General features: G+C 47.0%; 1 protein-coding gene across 6 annotated transcripts in view; it reads left to right on the top strand.

Moving 5' to 3' along the window:
• ZMYM3 (zinc finger MYM-type containing 3) overlaps positions 1–13836 on the top strand; it is a 285890-nt gene that overhangs the window by 45911 nt on the left and 226143 nt on the right. For 5 of the 6 annotated variants that reach the window (XM_063937142.1, XM_063937143.1, XM_063937141.1 and 2 more), the window contains exon 2: positions 6774–7517. In XM_063937142.1, coding sequence (XP_063793212.1) covers positions 6774–7517 — 744 coding nt within the window. Of the gene's footprint in view, positions 1–4527; positions 4613–6773; positions 7518–13836 lie in introns of those variants that run through there. The other variant, XM_063937146.1, reaches the window with a different exon arrangement.

The raw sequence follows: 13836 nt of genomic DNA, 5'->3' as shown, positions 1-13836 counted from the left end.
ACATCTGTCAACCTGTACCTCAGAGTTCCCAGGTTCCGGTTGGAGTCACTTCTCTCTATCCTGCTGACTTTGGAACCAGGGGACTTTTATTGCCTCCCTGGATGTTCAGGATGTGTACTTGAATAAACCTATTGATAATGGTTCAGACCTTACCCTTTGGGATTTCAACAGCGCCAAGGGTGTTCAAAAAAGTTCTGACAGTAATGGCAGCTTTCTAAAGGAGCAAGGCAGTCCACATTCTGCCCTATCAAGGTGACTTTAGCATCATGCCTCAATCTCTGCATGTTCTTCAGGATCACCTTTGTCTCCTGGTGGAATTTCTTCAGTCACATGCAGCTGATAAATTGGTGAAAACCATCTATGATTCCATCTCGAGATGCTTCACCTAGGGTCCTTGGTCAATTCCAGGTTCTATGTGTCTTCCTTACCACTGACAAGATCCAAGCTCAACAGCACAGGATTCGGGCTCTGCTCAATCAACGCAGAGTCTCAAGCCACTTTTTGGCGATTCTCCATGATGCATGGGACAGCTACACAAATTCAAACATACATCTCCAAAATACCAAGATTTTAGTGGGTCTTAAGTTAAAGTGTAAGGCATTGCTACTAAGCAATTTAAGTTTTCATATAACAACAATTTCTTAACAGATCAGTTTAAAAGGAAAAAAAAGTAAAGCGTGTGATGCACAGGACTTTATGGAGAATCACCCTTTTGCATGCAGGTGTTGGGAACTTCAACTTTTATGGTAGAGTATTCTCTCCCAGTGGAACCAATCCCACCTCAACCCTTTGGTCTCAAAGGATGCTCCTGTTCAGGGAGGTGCAATTCTCTCTAACGTGGTGGCTCCAGTTCGCACACTTGGACAAAGGTCATCCCTTCTAGCTTCAGGACTAGGTCCTTCTCACAACCTATGCAGGTCTTCGAGGCTGAGAACTGGTAACATGTCAGCACTCCTTCTAGGGATGCTGGACAGCACAAAAAGATAAAAACTGGTTATCATTTTTACTAGAGCTCCAGGCCATTTACAGGGCTCTTTGCCAGGACCAGTTGCTCCTTCGTTACAAGCCTATCAAGTACAGTCTGACAACGCAATGGTGGTTGTGTATGTCAAGCATCAAAAGGGTATACGGGGAAGGGTGCCACGAGGGGAGTCATTCACCTCCTTCGTTGGGCCGGGCGGCACCTTCAGGCGCTGTCAACGGTTCACATTCCCCGAGTCCATATCTGGAAGGCCGACTTTCTACGTTACCAGGATGTTCACTTGGGGGAATAGTCTCTGCACCCTGACGTGTTTCTCATGTTTGTAAGTCGCTGGGGTCGTCTGCACATAGATCTGATGGCATTTCACCACAATCCCGAGCTCCCTCGCTATTCTGCCCACACGAGGGATCCTGGAGCTCTTCTGGTGGATGCCTTTGACAGTTCTGTGGACGTTTCCACTCCTGTGCTTGTTTCCCCCCAATGTTCATGATATCTCAGGTCCTGTGGAATCTCCAAATGGAAGGGAGTACCATGATTCTGATCGCCCCAGACTGGCCCCATTAGGCTTGGTATACCGACCTTCTGGTACTGTCCCTAGACTCTCCATAGCATCTTCCTCTCTGGCAGGAACTGCTGTGTCATGTTCCTTGACTTCATCTGGATTTGGACCGCTTTCCTTTGACAGGGTGGATCTTGAGAAGTCCATTTTGAGAGTTAAGGGCTTCTCATCTCGGGTGATCCAAACCCTCCTTAGTGCAAGCATACCTTCATCCACTAGGATTTCCCATTGAATATGGAAGACTTATTTTGGCTGGTGCTTGGCACAGGGTTTTAATCCTCGGCCCTTCCTTTTTGTCCTGTTTTTTTGTCATTTCTATGTGTTCTTTTCCAAAAGAAGAATGCTCTGCTGCCGGACATTCAGACCTCCTAGCTGGAGGTTCTCCACCTCCAGCCTCTGTTTGTCCCTCCATTGGCTCCCTGTAACCTCTCCTTGGTCCAGGAGCCCTCTTTGAGCCTTTGGAGACAGACTACCTTCAATGGTTTACCTTGAAGACGGTCTTTGTTCTTGTCATCTCCTCGGCCCATCGGGTCTTTATATTTTTGGTTCTCGTTCCTGATCTTCCACCCAGTGTGGTTCTCCGTACGCACCTTGGGTCCTGACCTCCTTGGTGCCCATTTCGCCAGAATGCATGTGGCTTCCTGGGCAGCCCAGCTTGGTGCTATAACAGACCGGCTTCGCAAGGTCACCACGAGGCATTGAGCCCCAACTTTTATAAGGTTATACAAATTTGACACCCTTGCCTCGTCGGAAGCGAGTTTTGGCCATACAAAAAAAAAAAAAAAAAAAGGTTTGTAGGCGCTGAGCAGGGACGTGCAAATATAACCCTGATAATGGCAGCCACCTGTAAGGAGGTAGCCGGCCTCCTTAAAATGAAACAACTGAAACAAACCACCAGGTAGGCGCACAATATCAGTGATGTTGATTAAAAAACAATTTATTACATAAAAACAAAAACAGACTAATTAAAAGACCACAACAATACACAAAGCGTAAATGTGAGGTATTATAAACCTCTAATACAAACATAGTGTATAAATATATGAAAGGGACGCTGACAGATGGGAGAGCCAGTCTCTATAGAAAAGAATTATTCTCTCACATATGTTCCATATCTGACAATTCAAATGGAAATTAATATTGCCAAATTATATAGTTAGCGTCTATCACCATATGAAAGTGTCCAGATTTAAATAGCTATTTCCTTGGAGCACATATGAATGATAAACCAACCGATTGCTGTTACTCACTGAGCCGTTGTAATCTCTTACTGCACGGGATGGGTAGTTGAAAACCGCTTATTATCACCCTGTGCATTGGTGAGACATCAGTCAGCGGTATGTTTAGATGAGAACCATTCCCTTCAGTACGGCCCCGAGTGAGTGCGCCGGACCGTCGTGCAAATCCCCCAGCTCAACTGAGCGGTGCCCAGCCGGGCAAGGTGTAGCAGTGTTCCAAATGCAGGGGAAGTATAAGTGAGATGTTTAAATCGCAGGCTGAAGCATTCACCGGCAGCTTGTAACAGACGGTTGGTGACGATGTCTATTATGCTCCTTAGGACACTTAAGTCAAAAGCGGCCCTTTCTTCTGTACCCTCAACGCGTTTCTCCGCACCTCAGGCGGCTTCTTCAAGAGGCTTGTCAGGTTTACCACAGGAGTGTTACCTCCCTTGAGAGGACATATTTATGATGTCCCCATTATCCCAGTGTCCCCCATGGCTGAAAGGAGAAAAGGGGATTTTTATCCATACTTGTTTAATACTTTTCTCTGAAGTCGTTGGGTACACTCAGCGCCCACCCTGACGCTCCTGTATGCAGTTCTTCTTTGCTTCCAGCTACTCCCTCAGCTGTCTCTAGTATGGGTGTTTCCCTTTCCTCTACTCCCTTTTTGTCTCCTTGGGCTTGTAAACCAAACTAGTCTGTCTGTGCTCAGGGTGTGGGATATAAGGGGGAGAGAACCTGTGCTGTTGGGTAGGAAACTGATCTATCGATGCCCAGGCTCTGCGGCCCCACCTTGATTCTAGTGTGCCCCATGGCTTCTGAGAAAAGGATTTAATAGGTAAGGACACAAATCACCTTTTTTAGTACTTAATGGCATCCTTTCCAAATAACCACACTAAAGTTATTGTATCAAGACTATGTACAACAAATCTGTCACAATGTGTGTGTGTGTGTGTGTGTGTGTGTGTGTGTGTAGCCCTTAAAGATATATTCCACTCTTGAAATAATTTACAAGGCATTTTTAACATCATACACTACACACATAACATCATTTGTATTTGTGTGACTATGGGGTATGAAAGTGCGTTATGGGGGTGAAGTGGTGCAGTGATAAATTTCTTCCCCAATCCCCCCCCCCAAATGTATTAATGCCTTGGTCTGTGCCCAGTAATGGACGAATCGGCGCTGTTGTCTTTTAGATAGCACGCCGATTTGCAGGGCAATGTAAGAACAGTCTGTAGCACTGACCTTTCCGACACCTGCAGCTATCGATTTTGACAACTGAAGGGGTCGATGCTCTATGTCCACAGCAGGACAACGTTGGCTGTGGCGGGGGCTGGCTCTGGGCTGCATGCGAGATCTCTCGCTCTTGCGCAATGGAGACGGCCAGGCAGAGAGCTTGGTGCTGATGTGCTGTGTGCTCAGGCAGGGATCGCCAGAGGGGGGAGTTTTCCCTCCCCCGCTTCGGCAGTCAAGATGTTTATACATCTGGTCGATGTTCCTTCCTGCTTTTCCTCGGTAATTATCTGTGCCCCTATAATACATCTCCCCCCTATGTGTGTAGGTACTATTTTTGCTTTTTTTTTTTAAATTAATTTATATTCCTGAGTTTTTCATCCCTCCTAGTATGGGTTTTCATTTATTTCATTTAATTCCCATATATATGAGTATAACATTAGCCTCTCCATAGTTGGAAGTAAATACTTGCTTTTTTTTACCTAGTGTCAGCACAGCGGTGTAAGTGTGTGGAGGATTAGGAACGATCAGTCCATGATACATGGGACAGCTACACAAATTCAAACGAAATACTTCTCCAAAATACCAAGATTTTAGTGGGTCTCAAGTTACAGGGTAATGCATTGCTACTAAGCAAATAAGTTTTCATGTAACAACAATTTCCTAACAGACCAGTTTAAAAGGGAAAAAAAATGAAATGCGTTTGATGCACGGGACTTTATATTCACTTTCTGCAGAATCACCCTAGTAATGTTTATGCCAGAGATTCTCAAACATGGTCTTCAAGCCACCCCAACGGTCCAGGTTTCAGGTATATTCATGACTCCGCACAGATGGTTAAATCAAATTGACTCCGGCACTAATTAAGTCACCTGTGGCCAAGCATGGATAAACTTAAAACCTGGCCCGTTGGGGTTTCTGATTAAATTATCCCTATTGTATGTACCATCTGTATGGTGAGATTTTAAGCTCCACTAGAATAGAGACTGATGTTGATTTCAATATCATGGTGCTTTAAATTACCCCTTTTCCACCAAAGACCCGGGTCTGACCTGGGATTTGGAACACCGAGGCAGATGTATTAACCTGAAGTAGTGATAAGCGCAAGGTGATAACGCACCAGCCAGTCCCTAACTGTAATTTTTAAAATCTGTAATGATTGTCTGGTGCGTTATCACCTTGTGCTTTTCACTGGTTTATCACTTTTTTTTTTTTTTTATATCCCTTCTCCAGGTTAATACATCTGCCCCACTGTTCCAAGCCGAGGTTAGACTTTACCCCTTTGCCATTGCGACACCAACCTGGTAGATTCCCGATTTGGCACAGTTTACAACGCACATGGGTGCAGTGTCTATTAGCCGGCGCTTGGAGATGTCAGTCATTTCCAAGCGCAAGGAAAACCTTCAGATTAGGACCCCAGGGGCAAGGCATCGTCCCATTAGGCCACACTTCCTAATGTAAGTTGCCCATGTCACGCTGAGGGCAAGCCCCAGCACTGTGGTTCGGGAGGTATTGGCTTTCAGCATGCTGTAAATTGGTCCCTTGTCAAGTTCCCTGGGTAACCCGTTTACACTGCCCCTTAACCTATGTCCTACCAGTGTTCATTCTTTCTCGCTATGCGGGTTGGATTCCCATGTAACTGGACCCGGGTTTTTGTTTTTGGACCTTTTTCCCCTGAGCAAAAACCCGGGTTGATGTGCATTTATGTGTAAAAATCTAGGATTTTCAAGACAGTGGAAAAGGATTATTAATTACTTCTACAGTGCTATTGTTTTAATAGATGTAGTGGGTAGCATAAAACTTATTTACTGTATCTCCATTTATAATAACACTGATGCTTTGCACCTTATGACTGTCAAAGATGTGTACGGTAGGTCAAACTAAAGGTTACATTTTACAATTAAACCTGCACTAGGACCAACTGAAGTTGTGATCATCCTCCTAGCTTCCTCCTACATGCAGCCATTTTTTTAGGGCTCCTCCATTCTTCCCACAGCATCAGCTGAAAATTGGAAGTAGGCAGGAGGACCACTCACAGGTGACTGTAGACTCTGATTGGTCCTCCTGCTTATCTTGTCCACAACCATTGCATCGTTTTAAGCTTTGAACAATACCCATTTTTTTGCCATTCATATTAGAGCAATTTTGGGTAACTTTGTGGTGCGGATTCCAAATGGGTAATCTGTTTTGCTAGATTGGCTCTAATTTTTGAGATACACAAATGAGACAAGAAAAACACTAAGTAGACTGCACGAACCGCTCAACTGCCAAAGGTTAACTGACTGTGGCCGATCACTTATATATGTAGGGGGAGTATTTTAGAATGATCGTGGAGTGAATATCTAGAATATTTGCATGTCTTTCTAGAATCTAGAATGTTCCATGTGCCAGCTGTATGATTGTATTTAGTAATCAGTGCAGTTGTATTAGGTTAGATTGTATTGCTTTTTGGCTTGAGTAGTTATTTGCTGTCTAAAGGGGTGATTCAATTTTTTGTTTTTGCGCGCGAAGTAATGGGTGCCCTTCGGAGCAGTTCAGTTTTTGGTTTGATCGGGTGCCCAAAAAGCACCAGGTTTAGCTGTGCATAGTGGCTAAACCCTGCTAAAGTACTTCCGTAAAAGTGAGCTGAAATGTCAGCGCCCTCTGCATTTGTGCCCAAACTGCAGAACAGTTGAATCAACCCCTGTATTTTCTGCCCATGTCTAATAATTAGTAGCAGCACCATATATAAATTATAATTTTTTTTGTTTGTTTCATTTTGTTTTTGTTTCACTAGGTATAAAACCCCTCTCCTCATTTTTCATGGAACCTACCAAGTTCCCTGACTCCAACAAGCCTCTGAGTGGAGACCTTCCGACTGAAAGTACACTTGGAGCATCTGATATTGCAAGCATTAACCAGCCGTCTACAGAGTCCACAAATATGGAGTGTGGTGAGAGTAAAGAACCTGACAGTCCGAAAGTGGATGAGAGTGCAGATAGCCAGCAACCATCAGAAGTCCTGACTGAAGAAAAGGAGACAAAAACAAGCACAAAGGTCAAAGGAGACTTAAAGGGAGTGTTTAAAGAGAAACATTCTGAGACAGATCTTCAAACTGATAATTCTCCTGAAGACTCATTGGGTAATGAAAGCAAGGATGATGTGGTTTTTGTTGCAGCAAGAATGAGTAAAAAAGCACACCTAGAACGTGCAAAGGGACGCAAGTCACAGCATATAGAAGAAAATGGTGATCCATGCCAAATGCCTGCTGAAGCTGGAAAGAACACAAACTGCTTACCAGAAGATAAAGCTGCTGGTGAACCACCTGAGACACAGGCAGACCCACCACAACCCAGTCAAACTCTACCAAGGAGAATGAGGCTGCGGCCTACACTGAAGCCTCGTACTTCTCTGCCACTCAATGTAGACCGCAGTGTAATCACTGATTCAGAAACTGGTGCACAGCCTAAAGATACATCTAGTCCAGACCGTTCATCTGCAAAGAATGTGGACACGGAACCTAGCTCCAAACCCGCTTCCGGTGTGTAAGCACATATGCCTTCTTTCCTTTTTAATATATGCATGTTGTAGAGCACAGGTTCTCAAACTCTGTCCTCAGGACCCCACACGGTCCATGTTTTGCAAGTCACCTGTAGATTTTTAAAATGTGACAGCTGGTGATACACAGTGCAGCTGCTGGGTGACTTGGAAAACGTGAACCGTGTGGGGTCCTGAGGATCGAGTTTGAGAACCACTGTTGTAGAGTATCATGTTTTATCACCTACAGTAGTGGCCAGTTTAATATTAGTCACTCACTTGAATAAATGTTGCTCAAATTACTGCATCAAATTGGGCCATTTCTTGAGAACTCCATATAAAATGTATAGTCATTAGTAATGTTAGTCATTGCAAGCTGTGAGATTCAATTAGCTGTGAGGTATTTAATGAAAAAACCATTGCACTACTGTGTGTTGAAGGCTGGCATGTCTGGTCTCTTGCGAGGTGCTTTCATATCTGTTGTCCACGATGGCATTACTTGCAGCCTGCTTTTGATTAGAAGAGTGTATTGTTACCATCCTGTCAAATGAGAGAAATCTAAAACTGCCCTTTTACCTCTTTGAAGACTGAGCAAAACATATGCTGTCTTTTCTCTTGCGTCCTAGGGGATACTGGGAATCCATTTAGTACCATGGGGTATAGACGTGTCCACTTGGAGCCATGGGCACTATAGAAGTTTGATAACGTGTGCTGGCTCCTCCCTCTATACCCCTCCTACCAGACTCCGTTTAGAAAATGTGCCCAACGGAGCCGGCAACATCTCTGGAAGCTTTTCTGCATATTTTTTTTCTTTTTTTCTTCTAAGTTTGTTATTTCTCTGACGTCTTAAGTGGATGCTGGGACTCCGTAAGGACCATGGGGAATAGCGGCTCCGCAGGAGACTGGGCACAACTATAAAGAAAGCTTTAGGTCTAACTGGTGTGCACTGGCTCCTCCCACTATGACCCTCCTCCAGACTTCAGTTAGAATCTTGTGCCCGGCTGAGCTGGATGCACACTAGGGGCTCTCCTGAGCTCCTAGAAAGAAAGTATATTTTAGGTTTTTTATTTTACAGTGAGATCTGCTGGCAACAGACTCACTGCAGCGAGGGACTAAGGGGAAAAGAAGCGAACCTACCTAACTGGTGGTAGCTTGGGCTTCTTAGGCTACTGGACACCATTAGCTCCAGAGGGATCGAACACAGGACCCGACCTCGATCGTTCGGTCCCGGAGCCGCGCCGCCGGCCCCCTTACAGAGCCAGAAGCAAGAAGTGTTCCGGAAAATCGGCGGCAGAAGACTTCTGTCTTCAACAAGGTAGCGCATGGCACTGCAGCTGTGCGCCATTGCTCCTCATGCACACCTCACACTCCGGTCACTGATGGGTGCAGGGCGCTGGGGGGGGGGGGTGCCCTGAGGGCAATATAATACACCTTGGCTGGCAAATCTACACCATATATAGTCAGGAAGGCTATATAGGTGTAAAAATACCCCTGCCAGAATTCCAGAAAAAGCGGGAGAAGTCTGCCGCAAAAGGGGCGGGGCCATCTCCCTCAGCACTCTGGCGCCATTTTTCCCTCACAGCTCCGCTGGAAGGACGCTCCCTGGCTCTCCCCTGCAGTGTCAAGCTACATAAGGGTAAAAAAGAGTGGGGGGGGCACTAAAAATTTAGGTGCAGTATATATATATATATATGCACACTAGGGGCTCTCCTGAGCTTCTAAAAAGAAAGTATATAATTAGGTTTTTTATTTTACAGTGAGACCTGCTGGCAACAGGCTCACTGCAGCGAGGGACTAAGGGGAGAAGAAGCGAACCTACCTGCTTGCAGCTAGCTTGGGCTTCTTAGGTTACTGGACACCATTAGCTCCAGAGGGATCGACCGCATGGAACTGGCCTTGGTGTTCGGTCCCGGAGCCGCGCCGCCGTCCCCCTTACAGAGCCAGAAGCAAGAAGAGGTCCGGAAAATCGTCGGCAGAAGACCTCAGTCTTCACCAAGGTAGCGCACAGCACTGCAGCTGTGCGCCATTGCTCCTCATACACACTTCACACTCCGGTCACTGAGGGTGCAGGGTGCTAGGGGGGGGCGCCCTGAGCAGCAATAAAAACACCTTGGCTGGCAAAAATACCACAATATATAGCCCCAGAGGCTATATATGTGATAATTACCCCTGCCAGAATCCATAAAAAAGCGGGAGAATAGTCCGCGGAAATGGGGCGGAGCTATCTCCTTCAGCACACTGGCGCCATTTCTCCCTCACAGCTCCGCTGGAAGGAAGCTCCCTGGCTCTCCCCTGCAGTCTACACTACAGAAAAGGGTAAAAAAGAGAGGGGGGGCACTAAATTTAGGCGCAGTATATATAACAGCAGCTATAGGGGACATAATTCAGTTAGTCCCTGCATTATATAGCGCTTTGGTGTGTGCTGGCATACTCTCACTCTGTCTCCCCAAAGGGCTTTGGTGGGTCCTGTCCTCTGTTAGAGCATTCCCTGTGTGTGTGCGGTGTGTCGGTACGGCTGTGTCGACATGTTTGATGAGGATAATGAGGTGGAGGCGGAGCAGATGCCTATAGAAGGGACGTCACCCCCTGCGGGGCAGACACCTGAGTGGATGGACTTATGGAAGGAATTGCGTGCACGTGTCGACTACTTACACAAAAAATTTGACGACATGCCAAATGCGGGACAGCCGGCTTCTCAGCTCGTGCCTGTCCAGGCGTCTCAAAGGCCATCGGGGGCTCTAAAACGCCCGCTACCTCAGATGGCAGACGCAGATGTCGACACGGATACTGACACCAGTGTCGACGACGATGAGTCTAGTCTAATGTCCACTAAGGCCATTCGTTGCATGATTGAAGCAATGAAAGAGGTGTTACAAATTTCTGATATAAACCCAGGTACCACTAAAAGGGGTATTATGTTTGGGGAGAAAAAACTACCCGTAGTTTTTCCCCCATCAGAAGAATTAAATGAAGTGTGTGAAGAAGCGTGGGCTTTCCCTGATAAAAGATTGGTAATCTCTAAGAAGTTACTAATGGCGTTCCCTTTCCCGCCAGAGGATAGGTCACGTTGGGAGACACCCCCTAGGGTGGATAAAGCGCTCACACGTTTGTCTAAAAAGGTGGCACTACCGTCTCCGGATACGGCCGCCCTCAAGGAACCTGCTGATAGAAAGCAGGAGGCGATCCTGAAGTCTGTATATACACACTCGGGCATTATACTTAGACCAGCTATTGCGTCAGCATGGATGTGCAGTGCTGCCGCTGCGTGGTCAGATTCCCTGTCAGAAAATATTGACACCCTAGACAGGGACACTGTTCTGCTAACCATATAAAAGATTCAGTCTTATACATGAGAGATGCACAGAGGGAGATCTGCCGGCTGGCATCTAAAATAAGTGCATTGTCCATTTCTGCTAGGAGAGGCTTATGGACTCGCCAGTGGACAGGGGATGCAGATTCAAAAAGGCACATGGAAGTTTTGCCTTATAAGGGTGAGGAGTTATTTGGGGATGGTCTCTCGGACCTAGTTTCCACAGCAACTGCTGGGAAGTCAGCATTTTTACCCCATGTTCCCTCACAGCCTAAAAAGGCGCCGTTTTATCAGGTACAGTCCTTTCGGACTCAGAAAAACAGGCGTGGAAAAGGCGGGTCCTTTCTGTCCAGAGGCAGAGGTAGGGGAAAAAGGCTGCAACAAACAGCAGGTTCCCAGGAGAAAAAGTCCTCCCCCGCTTCTTCCAAGTCCGCCGCATGACGGTGGGGCTCCACAGGCGGAGCCAGGTACGGTGGGGGGCCGCCTCAAAAATTTCAGCGATCAGTGGGCTCGCTCACAGGTGGATCCCTGGATCCTGCAAATAGTATCTCAAGGGTACAAACTGGAATTCGAGGCGTCTCCACCCCACCGGTTCCTAAAATATGCCTTGCCGATTACTCCTTCAGACAGGGAGGCTGTGCTAGCGGCAATTCACAAGCTGTATTCCCAGCAGGTGATAATCAAGGTGCCCCTACTTCAACAAGGACGGGGTTACTATTCCACACTGTTTGTGGTACCGAAACAGGACAGTTCGGTGAGACCCATTTTAAATTTGAAATCCTTGAACACATACATAAAAAAATTCAAGTTCAAGATGGAATCGCTCAGGGCGATTATTGCAAGCCTGGACGAGGGGGATTACATGGTATCCCTGGACATCAAGGATGCTTACCTGCATGTCCCCATTTACTATCCTCACCAGGAGTACCTCAGATTTGTGGTACAGGATTGCCATTACCAATTCCAGACGCTGCCGTTTGGATTCTCCACGGCACCGAGGGTGTTTACCAAGGTAATGGCGGAAATGATGATACTCCTTCGAAGAAAGGGAGTTTTAATTATCCCGTACTTGGACGATCTCCTAATAAAGGCGAGGTCCAAGGAGCAGTTGTTGGTGGGAGTAGCACGATCTCAGGAGGTGCTACACCAGCACGGTTGGATTCTGAATATTCCAAAATCACAGCTGGTTCCGACGACACGTCTACTGTTCCTGGGTATGATTCTGGATACAGTCCAAAAAAGAAAAGAAAAAAAAGTGTTTCTCCCGGAGGAGAAAGCCAAGGAGCTGTCATCTCTAGTCAGAGACCTCCTGAAACCAAAACAGGTATCGGTGCATCATTGCACGCGGGTCCTGGGAAAGATGGTGGCTTCTTACGAAGCAATTCCTTTCGGCAGGTTCCATGCCAGAATCTTTCAGTGGGACCTGTTGGACCAATGGTCCGGATCGCATCTTCAGATGCATCGCCTAATAACCCTGTCTCCAAGAACCAGGGTGTCTCTGCTGTGGTGGCTGCAGAGTGCTCATCTTCTAGAGGGCCGCAGATTCAGCATACAGGACTGGGTCCTGGTGACCACGGATGCCAGCCTTCGAGGCTGGGGGGCAGTCACACAGGGAAGAAACTTCCAAGGACTATGGTCGAGTCAGGAGACTTACCTACACATAAATATTCTGGAACTAAGGGCCATTTACAATGCCCTAAGTCAGGCAAAATCCCTGCTTCTACACCAGCCGGTACTGATCCAGTCAGACAACATCACGGCAGTCGCCCATGTAAATCGACAGGGCGGCACAAGAAGCAGGATGGCAATCGCAGAAGCCACAAGGATTCTCCGATGGGCGGAAAATCACGTACTAGCACTGTCAGTAGTGTTCATTCCGGGAGTGGACAACTGGGAAGCAGACTTTCTCAGCAGGCACGACCTCCACCCGGGAGAGTGGGGACTTCATCCAGAAGTCTTCACGCTGATTGTAAATCGATGGGAACGGCCACAGGTGGACATGATGGCGTCCCGCCTAAACAAAAAACTAGAGAGATATTGCGCCAGGTCAAGGGACCCTCAGGCGATAGCTGTGGACGCTCTAGTGACACCGTGGGTGTACCAGTCAGTTTGTGTTCCCTCCTCTGCCTCTCATACCAAGGGTACTGAGAATAATAAGAAAACGAGGAGTAAGAACAATACTCGTGGTTCCGGATTGGCCAAGACGAGATCTCGGCTCTGTCGATTTTCTTCCAGAAAGAACTAGCTTCACTACCTGAAGTTCAGACGTTTGTGAAAGGAGTGCTGCATATTCAGCCCCCGTTTGTGCCTCCAGTGGCACCTTGGGATCTCAACGTGGTGTTGAGTTTCTTAAAATCAGTGGTTTGAGCCACTTAAAACCGTGGATCTAAAATATCTCACGTGGAAGGTGGTCATGTTGTTGGCCTTGGCTTCGGCCAGGCGTGTATCAGAATTGGCGGCTTTGTCATGTAAAAGCCCTTATCTGATTTTCCATATGGATATGGCAGAATTGAGGACTCGTCCCCAGTTTCTTCCTAAAGTGGTATCAGCTTTTCATCTGAACCAACCTATCGTGGTGCCTGCGGCTACTACAGACTTGGACGCTTCCAAGTTGTTGGACGTAGTCCGGGCCCTGAAAATCTATGTTTCCAGGACAGCTGGAGTCAGAAAGACTGACTCGCTATTTATCCTGTATGCGCCCAACAAGTTGGGTGCACCTGCTTCAAAGCAGACTATTGCTCGCTGGATCTGTAGTACGATTCAGCTTGCACATTCTGCGGCTGGACTGCCGCATCCTAAATCAGTGAAAGCCCATTCCACGAGGAAGGTGGGCTCTTCTTGGGCGGCTGCCCGAGGGGTCTCGGCTTTTACAATTTTGCCGAGCAGCTACTTGGTCGGGGTCAAACACATTTGCTAAATTCTAAAAGTTTGACACCCTGGCTGAGGAGGACCTAGAGTTTGCCCATTCGGTGCTGCAGAGTCATCCGCACTCTCCCGCCCGTTTGGGAGCTTT

This window comes from Pseudophryne corroboree, chromosome 8 (assembly GCF_028390025.1).
Source record: "Pseudophryne corroboree isolate aPseCor3 chromosome 8, aPseCor3.hap2, whole genome shotgun sequence".
Lineage (NCBI taxonomy): Eukaryota > Metazoa > Chordata > Amphibia > Anura > Myobatrachidae > Pseudophryne > Pseudophryne corroboree.
Note: the sequence above shows the minus strand (reverse complement) of the source record. Positions and strands in the feature narration are given on the sequence as shown.